The 14,683-nt window shown below is 50.2% G+C and overlaps 1 protein-coding gene across 2 annotated transcripts in view; it reads right to left on the minus strand.

Annotated features, from left to right (window-relative positions):
• Window positions 1–13,648, minus strand: part of nploc4 (NPL4 homolog, ubiquitin recognition factor) — an 84,012-nt gene extending 70,364 nt beyond the window's left edge. For both annotated transcript variants that reach the window (XM_085963663.1, XM_085963662.1), the window contains exon 1: window positions 13,512–13,648. In XM_085963663.1, the coding sequence (XP_085819789.1) occupies window positions 13,512–13,526 (15 nt within the window). In that variant the 5' untranslated portion in view covers window positions 13,527–13,648. The remainder of the gene's footprint in view (window positions 1–13,511) is intronic.
• Between the last annotated feature and the right edge of the window lie 1,035 nt (window positions 13,649–14,683).

The following is a 14,683-nucleotide window of genomic DNA, read 5'->3' on the forward strand; positions in this document are numbered from 1 at the left end:
AAGAGTCACGGTTTCCAAATGAGCTTCTGGTGAGACCAGAGTTGCAGACCCCGACAGCTGTGATGTCAAGGAGAGTTACAGTGACCGTGAGGAATATGTCAGGCAAAGGAATCACTTTGAGGAAAGGAATGCCGATTGCGCATCGGTTTCCTGTAAATGTACTGTCGTCACATGTGAAGGAAGAGTCCAAAGTTAACTCAACCGGAGATCTGACACCCTCCTCCTTCAACTTTGGAGATTCATTCGTTCCTAAAGAATGGAAGGGCCGATTAGTCAGGAAGATGATGGAGCGGAGAGGAGTTTTCTCTACTCATGAGTTTGATGTTGGTTGTAGTAAGAGTACTCGCCATTCTATCAGAATTACCGAGGATAAACCCTTTCAGGAGAGGTCTCGACGGCTGGCACCAGCTGACATCGAAGCAGTGAGACAGCACCTGTCACAGTTAAAAGAAGCTGAGATCATTACCGAGTCCAGGAGTCCTTATGCATCTCCTATAGTGGTGGTGAGGAAAAAGAACGGAAAGATTCGGATGTGTGTGGACTTTAGGACGCTTAACAGACGTACTATTCCCGACCAATGCACCGTTCCAAGAATTGAGGATGCACTGGCTTGTCTTAATGCAAGCAAGTGGTTCAGTGTGTTGGATCTCAGAAGTGGATACTACCAAATACCGATGAGTGAATCGGACAAAGAAAAGACAGCCTTTATATGTCCAGTTGGGTTCTACCAATTTGAAAGGATGCCACAGGGAGTTTCAGGCGCTCCAGCAACTTTTCAAAGAATAATGGAACAAACAGTTGGGGACATGAACTTGCTCGAAGTATTGGTGTACTTGGATGATATCATTGTGTTTGGGGCAACCCTTGAAGAACACGAAGCTCGGTTGCTGAAAGTGCTTGATCGCCTGGAGGATGAAGGTCTCAAGCTATCATTGGACAAGTGTCAGTTTTGCCAAACATCCGTGTCTTATATGGGGCATATTGTATCACAGGATGGAGTAGCCACAGATCCATCCAAGATCGAAGCTGTTACCACATGGCCCAAACCGAACACAGTGACTGCCTTGCGGTCATTTCTTGGGTTCTGCGGATATTACAGGCGCTTTGTGCAGGATTACTCCAAAGTGGCCCATCCTCTGAATCAGCTGCTGGCTGGTTACCTCCCACCAGCCGAGAGGAAGAAAAAGGCTAAAGGTAAAGAGAACAAGGACTACTTCAAACCCTCTGAGCCTTTTGGTGTTAGATGGGATGAGAAATGCGAAGAGGCCTTCCACACCTTAAAGCAAAGTCTTACTCAAGCCCCCGTGTTGGCTTTTGCAAACCCACAGCTGCCATATGTGCTACACGTGGATGCCAGTCAAGAAGGGTTGGGTGGCGTGTTGTATCAGGACCAAGGAGCAGGGCTGAGACCTGTAGCGTTCATCAGTCGCAGTCTTACACCATCAGAGCGTAACTACCCAGCTCATAAGCTAGAATTCTTGGCGTTGAAGTGGGGGGTGGTGGATAAGCTGCAGGATTATCTGTATGGAGCGAAGTTTGAAGTGAGGACAGACAATAATCCATTAACCTATGTGTTGACTTCGGCAAAACTTGATGCCACCGGCCACCGCTGGCTTGCTGCACTATCTGCTTACGACTTTAGTCTCAGGTACAGACCTGGGAACCAGAACATTGACGCAGATGCTCTGTCTCATCGCCCACACTACCAGAAACCAGAGTGGAAAGATGTTGCTTCAGCAGATGTGAAAGTAATGTGTCAGATGTCCGTGGTATCTGGACCAAAGAATTCATTTCATGCCCGAGAGATTGACCACTTGGGAGCGTCAATGCATACTGTTCCCCAGGCATTTTGCAACCTTTCCAGTTTGGATGTACAAAACTTACCATGTTGTGTTCATCTGAAATATCCAAAGCACAACAGGAGGATCCCTGTATTCATGAGGTGTTTTCAGCTCTCCGTCTGGGTGATATTACACAGATCGACAAATCAAAACATCCTGACTGTCGTCTGCTCCTAAGAGAATGGGACCACTTGGAAATTAAAGAGGGAGTGTTGTGTAGAATCACTCACCCACCCACTAAACCATGTCATTCACAGTTGGTCCTGCCTGAAAAGTACAGGGAAATAGTGATGAAGTCTTTGCATGATGACGCAGGTCATCTGGGAGTAGATAAGACCTATGGGTTGGTCAAGGACAGATTCTATTGGCTGCGTATGAAGTCTGCGGTTGAGGAGTTCTGCAAGTCCTGTGCACGTTGTGTCCAGAGAAAGACTTTACCTAAAAGAGTTGCTCCTCTGTTTCACATGCAAAGTGATGGACCTCTAGACCTTGTCTGTATGGATTTTCTGTCCATCGAACCCGATTCCAGCAATACCGCAAATGTCTTGGTCATTACAGATCATTATACTCGCTACGCCCAAGCTTTTCCCACAAAGGATCAGAAAGCATCCACCGTTGCCAAAGTGTTGTGGGAGAAATACTTCATCCACTATGGACTGCCAAAGCGAATACACAGTGATCAAGGTAGAGACTTTGAAAGTAGACTTATACATGAGTTGTTGTTCATGCTCGGGATTGAGAAGTCAAGAACAACTCCATACCATCCTCAGGGAGATCCTCAACCTGAGCGGTTTAACCGTACTTTGTTAGACATGCTTGGAACGCTGGATTCAAAGCGAAAGAACAAGTGGAGTCGACGCATTGGATATCTTGTTCATTCTTATAAGTGTACCCGAAATGACGCTACTGGTTTTTCACCGTACTACCTCGTGTTTGGACGTGAAGCGAGGATGCCGGTGGATTTGTGTTTCGGAGTATCCAGTGATGGCACATCACAGAGAACTTACCTCAAGTATGTATCTGACATGAGAAAGGAATTGCAAGCTGCTTATGAACTTGCTGAGTCTGTTTCTGCCAAACAGAATAAAGGAAATAAGCAGAGGTATGACCAGAAGATCCGGTTTTCCCAACTCATGCCTGGTGACCGAGTTCTCATACGGAACCTAGGACTTCAAGGGAAACATAAGTTAGCAGACCGCTGGGCTTCTACACCTTACATTGTTGAAAGTCAAATGTCACAACTACCTGTGTTTCGGCTAAAACCTGCAGGTGGGAATGGACCCATAAAAATACTGCACCGGAATCATATCCTGCCATTGGGACAGCAAGTGCGTCTGGATCCGCCAGCGGATAATGAGCTGACACCTAGTAGGAGAACCCTGCAGAGAAGAAGGAGGAAAAGAACGAGAAACCAGGAAAACTTTGTTCCAGAAGACAGAAAACCCATGACACAGTGTGTGGATCATGAGGAACCTGATGAGTCGGAAGATGAAGAATGGGATCTATGGTACGACCTCCCAGAAAGACGCATAAGACAGAATCTGGATGAATTGTCTTAACCATTTAGCTCAGACTTGGACATGGTCTGGGAAGAACCAGATGCTTCCGAGAAGGAGATAAAAGAGACTGAAAGGCATGATAACGAAGGAACCAACGCCTCCAACGTAGTTGAAGGAACTGAAGACCGGGTATCCGAAATAAGGCGCTCACAGCGAGTTAAGAAGGTTCCTGAAAGATTGACATACAGTACACTAGGAGTGCCAAGTGTAATGATAGCCCCTACGGTTCGATATGTTACCTCCCTTTATACATGGTTGGGAAGCATGCAACCCCTTATGTGTAAAGTTCATTAGTCATGGGGACATGCCTATATTTGGTAGGGGGGGGGGGGGCGGGGAGTGTAATACCCACTGGAAATATTATGTACGCTAAGTATGGTTATCAATCTTTAACTTAGACACTATTATCATTGTTATAAATCCCTGGGTTAAAGTTGCCCATGTGAAGGTACGGCAAGAACTTTTAAGGACACAATGTGACTAAGAGCATACTTTCCATAATTCTGCACCAGTATCAACTGTTGCAGACAGTGAGGCTACGCAGTCTCCAAGCAGAAATCCCAGGAGGAAGGGGTGGAGTCGGGTTTTTCGAGCGGGAAAAACGAGAGCGACTGGAAGAAGAGGGCAGGAGCTCTGAAAAGAGGGCTCAGGAGGCAAATGGCTGCCGCATCCTGTCCCGGGCTTCCAAACTCGGCCGCCACCCTTCGTATTAGTAGCTCTGCATCCAGAACTCAAAGTGGGATTCAGTGATCGTGAAGAGAATTCAACGAAGGGGTTCGGAGTCGTAAGTCTTGCAGACATTATACATACCATGAGCTCCAACTTAAGCGCGCCAACGAAAGAGTGCACTCGAATTTGGACACAGGGACAGATTCTCCTTTGAATCCATATAAATGGAGAATGTATGTTTATTATGTCTAGATTCATTCTAATGTATGCAAATGTCTAATTTAGGTCATTGACCCGTAATCATCTTATACTGTCTGACGTTAAAACTATAAAGTAAGATAATTAGAATTAAGCCATTGTAGTAGTGATCTCCTTACTGGACTATAGAATACTGTCTACAACAGAGACCACATCTCACATATATCTAGAAGAACCGTGAAGGGGTTACACTAGTATATAACCCCCCAATCCCATGAGCCCTAATTTTGTTTAATAACCTCTTGTGTGGCACCTTATCAAATGCCTTCTGAAAATTCAAATACACTACATCCACTGGTTCCCCCTTATCTATTCTGCTAGTTACAACCTCAAAAAACTCTTATCAGATTCGTCATACATGATTTCTCTTTCATAAAGCCGTGCTGACTCTGCCCACTCATAAGATCACTTTCTAAGTGCCCTGTTACCACGTCCTTAATAATAGATTCTAGCGTTTTCCCTACTACGGATGTCAGGCTAACTGGTCTATAGTTCCCCGTTTTCTCTTCCCCTCCTTTCTTAAATAGTGGGGTTACATTTGCTACCTTCCAATCCGTGGGAATCGTTCCAGAATCTATGGAATTTTGGACGATGACAACCAATGCATCCACTATCTCTATAACCACCTCTTTTAAAACCCTAGGATGTAGGCCATCAGGTCCAGGGGATTTATCGGCTTTCAGTCCCATTAATTTCTCCAGTACTATTTCCCTACTAATACTAATTTCTTTTGGTTCCTCATGCACGGTGGCATAGTGGTTAGCACTGTTGCCTCACAGCGCCAGGGACCCGGGTTTGAATCCGGCCTCGGGTGACTGTGCAAACTCCACACAGACATTCTCCCCGTGTTTGCGTGGGTTTCCTCCGGGTGCTCCGGTTTCCTCCCACAGTCCAAAGATGTGCGGGTTAGGTTGATTGGCTATGATAAATTGACCCTTAGTGTTAGGGGGATTAAATACGTGGGGTTACGGGGATAGGGTGGGATATGTGTCGGTGCAGGCTCGATGGGCCGAAACGGCCTCTATCTGCACTGTGGGGTTTCTGTGATTCTGTGATTCCCACAAGACCCTTGGTTCTCCACTATTTCCGGAAGGTTTTGTGCATCTTCTTCTTCTGACACATAGGGCTGCATTTTCTCAGCGGTGTCGGGATAGCTGGTTGCCGGGTTCCGGTTCCGCTCCCAGCTGCGGCCGCTCTGTCAAAGGGATTTTGCCATGCGGGCTTCCCAGCCAATTAACAGGAAGCGGTCTGATGACGCGTCATCAGCCAGTTTTCCTAAAGAGACCACGGCCACATTGAGTTTGACAGTTGTTGACATTTGACAGCATTGAGGTGCTGCAAACACTGCACAAAGGTGGACGGTTGCACCCAGACTCACCAATGACTCCCTCCATATGCGCATGGAGGGAGTCACAGCACGCAGGGAGGTTCTCTTCCCTTCCAAGGGCGGAAGAGACCTCCCCAGGACACCAACGCAGCCTGGTTGCACATTGCACAGAAGGGCAAAAGCAGAGATGTCATCAGGGGTCCCTGGCTGCAGTGGCGCCAACCTTTCAATGATCTCAGTGGATCATGAAACGTTACTGCAAAGCCACATTCAAATTCACCCTGCTGTGCCACTCGACACATCCCCATCACTCTGCCTTCCATACTCTTCTCCTTACTCACACCAACTTACCATGTGTGGTAAACCACTGTTATACCTGCCTGTGTGTGTGTTTGTATTCCACTGTGTACATGTCTTAGACCATCGGGAGGCGGACGCATCCACCAAGTTTGCTCACTGGCTTAAGTGCTTTGAAAGATTCCTGATCGCCTCCGCTGCAACGGTCAAATCGGATGAGGACAAACTGGATGTCCTGACCTCCAAAGTGAACCACCGAGCGTACTCGGTCATCCAGGACGCGACCTCGTACACGGCTGCTCTCAAGCTCCTCAAGGACCAGTACACGCGCCCAGTGAACGAGGTGTACGCCAGGCACCTCCTGGGGAGTCGTAAACAACAACCTGGGGAATTGACCGAGGAATACCTTCAGGCACTGTCTGTGCTTGGCCGGGCCTGTGGTTGTAAGGATGTAAAGGCCGCCGTGTACACAGAGGAACTTATCCGGGACGCTTTTGTGGCGGGCCACAGGTCCAATTACACCCGACAGCGACTGTTGGAGCAGAGTGACCTCGACCTCAACAAGGCCTCTGAACTCGCACTATCATTGGACGCAGCCTACCGGGGCATGGATGCCTACTCCTCTGCACCGTGGACGCCGCGGGGAACGACAGCCTGGGACACGGTAGGACCGTCTCATAGCGCCGTGCCACCCCAGCCACATCCCAGCAACGGCCCAACTACCGCAGCAGTGTCCCAAGGCCAGAAATGCTACTTCTGTGGCCAGGCCAAACACCCCAGAGCGTGCTGCCCGGCGAAAAATGCGATCTGCTCGGGCTGCGGGAAGAAGGGACACTACGCCAGCGTCTGCAGGGCCAAAGCCACCCCAAACCCCAGCAGCGCCGCGTGTGGGCCGTGCGGGCCGCCATCTTGGGCTTCCCCAGCCATGTGCGAACCACCGGAACAGCAGCCATTTTGGATGCCTCCAGCCACATGGGGATCTTGGACGCCAGCCGGGACGCAGCAGGCCCCCAACACCGCCTCATCTGATACCCGCAGCGACACACCGACCCCTACGCTGGCCTCCGTTACGCTGGACCAAGCGAGACTGCACCAACTGGCCCGGTCCACAATGGACATTAAGGTAAATGGTCACGAAACAACCTGCCTTTTTGACTCTGGGAGCACGGAGAGCTTCATCCACCCCGACACGGTGCGGCGTTGCTCTCTCCCAGTCCTGCCTGCGCACCAGCGGATTTCTATGGCCTCCGAGTCCCAGTCGGCGGACATTGGCGGCTACTGCGTGGTGACACTCTTAGTAGACGGGACTGTGTACGATAATTTTAAACTTCTGGTCCTGCCCCACCTCTGCGCTGCCGTTCTACTGGGGTTAGATTTTCAGTGCCACCTTAAAAGTGTTACGATGGCGTACGGTGGACCCCTCCCCCCACTCACAGTCCGCAGCCAGCAGCTTCCAAATTGCCCGCCGTGCACCAGGTGCAACCTCTCCACACTCAGAGTCACCCCCCCCCCCCCGACTGTAAGCCCATCGCCACAAAGAGCAGGCGATACAGTGCCGGGGACAGGGTTTTCATTAAAACCGAAGTGGAGCGGCTCCTGAAGGAGGGGATTATTGAGGGCAGCACCAGCCCCTGGCGAGCCCAGGTTGTGGTCGTTAAGACCGGCGAGAAGCAGCGCCTGGTCATCGACTACAGCCAGACAATAAATCGCTACACCCTGCTGGACGCTTACCCACTCCCCCGCATAGCTGATATGGTCAACCAGATCGCGCAGTACCATGTCTTCTCGACCATTGACCTGAAATCAGCGTACCACCAGCTCCCTATCCGCCCTGAGGACCGCCAGTATACTGCCTTTGAGGCAAACGGCCGCCTCTACCACTTCCTTAGGGTTCCCTTTGGCGTCACCAACGGGGTCTCCGTCTTCCAAAGGGAGATGGACCGGATGGTCGATCAAAATGCATTGCAGGCCACTTTCCCATATCTGGACAATGTGACCATCTGCGGCCATGACTTGCAGGACCATGACGCAAACCTCGAAAAATTCCTCTGCACCGCCCAACTCCTGAACCTGACGTATAACAAGGAGAAGTGCATATTCTGCACAACCCGCCTCGCCATCCTTGGCTGTGTTGTGGAACACAGAGTCATCGGTCCCGACCCCGACCGGATGCGTCCCCTTATGGAACTCCCACTGCCCCACTGCCTCAAGGCCCTGAAGAGGTGCCTAGGGTTTTTCTCCTATTACGCCCAGTGGGTCCCCTACTATGCGGACAAGGCCCGTCCGCTGATCAAGTCCACCTCTTTTCCCTTGACGGCAGAGGCCCGCTTAGCCTTCCACCGTATCAAGGAAGACATTGCCAAAGCCACCATGCACGCAGTGGACGAATCCATCCCCTTCCAGGTGGAAAGCGACGCGTCCGACTTTGCCCTGGCCGCTACCCTTAATCAGGCGGGGAGACCCGTGGCCTTCTTTTCACGAACCCTCCAGGGCCCGGAGACCAGACACTCCGCTGTTGAGAAGGAGGCCCAGGCGATTGCGGAGGCTGTGCGTCATTGGAGGCACTACCTGGCCGGAAAACGATTTACCCTGCTCACTGACCAGCGTTCAGTTGCTTTTATGTTTAACAACAAGCAGAGGGGCAAAATCAAAAACGACAAGATCTTGAGGTGGAGAATCGAACTTTCCACCTACAACTACGAGATCTTGTACCGGCCCGGGAAGCTCAATGAACCCCCGGATGCTCTATCGCATGGCACCTGCGCCAGCGCGCAGATCGATAGACTGCGGGCCCTCCACAATGACCTCTGCCACCCGGGGGTCACCAGGTTCTTCCACTTCATCAAGGCCCGCAACCTGCCTTACTCCATTGAGGAGGTCAGGACCATGACCAGGAACTGCCAAGTCTGCGCTGAGTGCAAACCGCACTTTTATAGACCAGACAGGGCTCACCTGATAAAAGCCACTCGCCCCTTCGAGCGCCTGAGCGTTGATTTTAAAGGGCCTCTCCCCTCCTCCGACCGCAATGTGTACTTCCTCAACATTATTGATGAGTACTCCCGTTTCCCGTTCGCCATCCCCTGCCAGGACATGGCCAGTGCCACGGTCATTAAATGTCTGAACGACCTCTTCACCCTGTTCGGTTTCCCCAGCTATATCCATAGCGACCGGGGCTCATCGTTTATGAGCGACGAACTCCGTCAATACCTGCTCGCTAGGGGTATTGCCACAAGCAGGACCACCAGTTACAACCCCCGGGGGAACGGACAGGTGGAAAGAGAGAATGCGACAGTTTGGAAGGCCGCCCTGCTAGCCTTAAAGTCTAGGGGCCTTCCGACCTCCCGCTGGCAGGATGTGCTCCACTCTATTCGGTCACTGCTCTGCACTGCCACTAACGCCACCCCTCATGAGAAAATGTTTGTCTTCCCAAGGAAGTCCACATCGGGGACATCGCTACCGCCATGGCTGACGTCCCCAGGGCCGGTCCTACTGAGAAGACACGTGAGGACCCATAAAACGGACCCCCTGGTCGAGAGGGTCGACCTCCTCCACGCCAACCCCCAGTATGCTTACATTGTGTACCCGGATGGGCGGGAGGACACAGTCTCCATACGAGACCTCGCACCCTCGGGGGCCCCAGTAACCCACTACCACCCCCCCCCCCCCCCCACGATCCAATATCCAACCCCAGCAGACGGCATGCCTGGGCCCCGCGACCCGCTCGACACCCACAAGGACTACACACCAGTGCCCCAGCCTACGCGGGACTCGACGCCGGAAGCTTCACTACCCCTGCCGTCGCCACGTCGATCACAGCGGCAGACAAGACCTCCGGAGAGACTCCAATACACAAACTTTTAATACACTTCACCCCGCCGGACTCATTTTTAAACAAGGGGTGAATGTGGTAAACCACTGTTATACCTGCCTCTGTGTGTGTTTGTATTCCACTGTGTACATGCCTCGGCTGACTCCTCCCACGAGTCCAGGTATAAAGGTGACTGCTCCACAGTCCCTCTGTATTCTGGACTGGTCGACCACTCGAGGCACACCTTCATTCTCTTGTTAATAAAAGCCTGTTACTCGCTTAACCTCAGTCTTTTGAGTAATTGATAGCGCATCACCATGCACCTCCATCCATCCCTCTCTATCTACATTATCACTTCCCCATCTCACTAACCACCCCTCACACTCACCCTACTGCAAGCATATCAACTAACAACACACAAGGGTAGGCACTTGAGAGGTTTAGCCAATGTCCATGTGTTGTTTCTTGTAATGTGTTGTCATACAGTGAAATCTATATTTTCAACACTGCCCCTTATTGGACAGATCTGTGCGCACCTTGAGAAGTGTCTTACTGAGTTCCAGTGAATGTTGAGAAGTAACTTCACCCCCCCCACCCCCGCTATAGTGATGAGTGCGCATGGAATGGCTTGGACATTAAAGGGATACTTTACGGTGCTGGTGTCGGATGGTGTCAACCTGGCACATCATGTGGCAGCCAGGATTTATAGCGTCAAGTGAAGTAAATCTGGCCATGGCGATGCCTCCCGGGCAGCAATGTTGTCAGGGGTTGATGCCGTGTGTCCTGTGCAGCATCAGGTGATGGTGGAGAAGGTTGGTGTTGTTGTTGGTGCTGCTGGAGTGCCTGGTGATGTTGGTTTTGGGGCGGAGTGTGGAAGGAATCAGAGGAGCAAGGCGAGATAGTTTCTAGGGCACTGATGTTGCAGCAATAGGTGTCAGCTGCAAATGAGATAACAGAAGCGATCCGTCAATGGTGAGAGAGGGTGTTCCAATGAGGTGGCACTGGACACAGTTGGCTCTAAACACTAGCAATCGAAAGAAATCTCTCTATGTCTTACAAATGCAACACGGCATCCTTTACACCACTTCTGCAGCGGTCAGCTTATCAGATACATCAGAGCAGACTCAACTCGACCCGAGCAGCGAGTAACCCGTGGGGAGCACACAAATTTGGAAGCAAGCCTCAAAATACCATTAAATTGGCTCTTAACAAGCCATTTAATGAGCTCAATTGTCTCCCCCACCGCTTGGTGTCGGGTCAGTTCTCCGCTGACAGGCCCGACACCTGGGAGACTCGCGTGGAGGCGGGTTGACACCCGCTGTCAATCTTTGCTACTTTGACAGCGGACCCACCTCCAAACCCACCCTCTGAGTGCCGGCAAAATCAAGCTCAAAGTATTTGTTTGATTTCTTTGCCATTTCCTTATTAGGACAGAAAGTGTGACTTTAAAATGGGGACTGATTTACATTCTGGTGAAGACTTCACAGCTAAAATGTTAACTTGTCTGTTCTCTCCACGCCTGCTGCCTGATCTGTTGAGTGCTTCCAGCAGTTTCGTTTTTTGTTACTGAATTCCACCAGTGTGCCTTGGCCCAATTATCCCACCCTGTAACCCAGCTTCCACCGACGACTACTCCTGGGTCTTGACTCCTCGTGTGCAAAGCCGCAGGAGATTGACTAGTTTTGCTTTTAATTTTCTTTAATTAAAACATTTTAAAATTATTTTGTCACAGCCTTCTAAGCCACACTGATAAACACACAACAGCTTTTCAGCTATAGAAACAGGTTGCACTGGTCCATTTTTATTATGTAGCTACAGAAAATTGGAGAGAAATAATGGCCCTGACATTGCAGTGTGTATCACAATGCAATGCACAGAGTACACAGTCATATTCCCTTTCAAATGCCCCGCAAATTCAGGATTTCCGCATGGGCTTGCATGAAATCAGAACTTGCAGCCTGTCAACATACGCATTGAAAGGCCATCCGCAGGGGCCACAAAAGAGCAATCACTGGCGCAGAGTTGGGCTTTTTGCCCAGTGACAGCACACGGAAGCCTTACGGTTGATGCAAGCAGGCACAGGGCCTGTTTGCATCACCGTAAGAGGATAGCTAAGGCTTTAATTAAACATTTTCATATCCTAAATTATGCACACGCTGTATTAAATGAATTTATGCAAATATTGGCCCGGAATACACTTTTAATGATGTATAAAATTATCAAAAAATTTAATTTTTTTAATGAGGTTGGTGGAACGAAGGTAATTAGGAATAAAATTCCAATTCTGTACATTGTATAATTATTAGATTTGGGGATTCCCTTTGTAAGTGATTGAAATGGAATTCTGCTTATCGATTGGAGGACCAGGCCCACGTGATCCCAGGTACGCTTCCGCATTGCATCCCTGGGATCCATGGACCATTACGCTGCCCTCCGCTCGAGACCGCAACTTTTCGCAGCCTGGGCGCCAACAAGTACTTTCATAATTGTTTTGCGGGTCGGAGGCAAACTACAATCTGCTTCGTTCCAAAATGCACGAGCAGTTACAAGGTAGTTGTTTTTAAACAAACTGGTTGCTCTAATATAAATGGAAGTGTTCTTCATCCTCTGGTTTACTTCCTCAAACTATGCAGAGACATATATTAAACCTCCCTCCCCACACAAAAATGCTAACTCATGCTGGGGTATGACTCCACAGAAGGCAGCAACACTCCAGCACATTCTTCATCTCCATTCAGCTAACTTAGCACAGACCAGGGATCCTGGCCTATATGACTCAGTGCAAATAGTTCTTTGGCCACTGAGCAATTAGATGAGCTGCTAATTTCAGTACTACAGAAAAAAATGTTGAGCTTTTAAAAAAAATTATCAGGTAGAAGAGCAATTCTGCATATTAACATTGAAAATATCATAAAAACTAGAGTGTAATTACAGTTAAATCTGAACATTATGTTGCTCAAAGTTTGACTGCAGCAGTACCTAGTTACATTTTCCCCAGTTTCCATGCAGCGGCCTAAAACACAATTGTGTCCACGCAGGCACCTAAGTGCCTCATTCATGCAAACAACGCTGACAGTATACACAAAGGATTAGGAAATAGCAGTACAATTGTTATGGCTGCATTCTCCACTAATCTACAGAACAGAAAGTTCAGCGGCAGTCAACATAGTGAACGGTCGAAATGGCAATTCGATGTGTTGTATTGTGGAGAGACTGACCATTTCAAGATGGTCAGTGAGGTTGTGTGGAGTCCACATGTCGATAAAATAGCAAAGTATTTAATACTGCTCCCTGTAAATGTTCAAGATTACGTCGTTTATTTGTAAAAGGCTCGTTCGGCTGGAGGAAATCCCCCACACATTTGCCGGCCTCCACCTGCAACCTGGGGTTAAGGCCCTCGGTTTTTCTCAAACTGCTGCCTCATTGCTCCGGGCACGGCGGCAGTCGGAGCCGCACAGACTGAAGGTGCGGGAGGGAAGCTGCTCCATCTCAGCGGGACCGCGGTGTGGCTGCAGGCCGGAGAGCGGGCCGGGCCCGGCCTTTCCCCCACCTCACCCCAAACTACAGGCGAGTTAAGGGACTGGGTGACCCCGGCGCCCCGCTCGACCTGACAGCCCAGCCGAGCCGTGTCCGGGGCAACGGACCACCACCGCCGCCGGTTGTGGGAGCCAAGCCCCCCAAATCCCCCCACACAAGGCCCGAGCGGTTGAATGACGCGCTGGCCCGGTGCGAGTGCCGAGCCGCTTACTTACGATGTTCTCCGCCATGACGCGCCGCTCCTCCGCCTTTTACCGAAAAGTGGCTTCAAATCTCTCCGTCACTCCGTGTGTCACCTACAAAGCCGTCCGTCGCCGCGCAACAGAGCGGAGTAAACAGATCCGCCGCGCACACAGTCCCTCCTCCACTGCACTGCAATTAATCGTCCTGCACGGTGCAACCCTTCACGCTGCAGTTAATCGCACTGCACTCTGCAACCCTTCACGCTGCAGTTAATCGCACTGCACTCTGCAACCCTTCACGCTGCAGTTAATCGCACTGCACTGTGCAACCCTTCACATTGCAATTAATCGCACTGCACAGTGCAACCCTTCACGCTGCAATTAATCGCACTGCACGGTGCAACCCTTCACATTGCAATTAATCGCACTGCACTGTGCAACCCTTCATGCTGCAATTAATCGCACTGCACGGTGCAACCCTTCACATTGCAATTAATCGCACTGCACGGTGCAACCCTTCACGCTGCAATTAATCGCACTGCACGGTGCAACCCTTCACATTGCAATTAATCGCACTGCACTGTGCAACCCTTCACGCTGCAATTAATCGCACTGCACGGTGCAACCCTTCACATTGCAATTAATCGCACTGCACTGTGCAACCCTTCACGCTGCAATTAATCGCACTGCACTGTGCAACCCTTCACATTGCAATTAATCGCACTGCACTGTGCAACCCTTCATGCTGCAATTAATCGCACTGCACGGTGCAACCCTTCACATTGCAATTAATCGCACTGCACGGTGCAACCCTTCACGCTGCAATTAATCGCACTGCACGGTGCAACCCTTCACATTGCAATTAATCGCACTGCACTGTGCAACCCTTCACGCTGCAATTAATCGCACTGCACGGTGCAACCCTTCACATTGCAATTAATCGCACTGCACTGTGCAACCCTTCACGCTGCAATTAATCGCACTGCACTGTGCAACCCTTCACATTGCAATTAATCGCACTGCACTGTGCAACCCTTCATGCTGCAATTAATCGCACTGCACTGTGCAACCCTTCACGCTGCAATTAATCGCACTGCACGGTGCAACCCTTCACATTGCAATTAATCGCACTGCACAGTGCAACCCTTCACATTGCAATTAATCGCACTGCACAGTGCAACCCTTCACATTGCAATTAATCGCAC

This window comes from Somniosus microcephalus, chromosome 21 (genome assembly GCF_052327205.1).
Source record: "Somniosus microcephalus isolate GS21.2 chromosome 21, FLI_Smic_1.0, whole genome shotgun sequence".
NCBI classification, from domain to species: domain Eukaryota; kingdom Metazoa; phylum Chordata; class Chondrichthyes; order Squaliformes; family Somniosidae; genus Somniosus; species Somniosus microcephalus.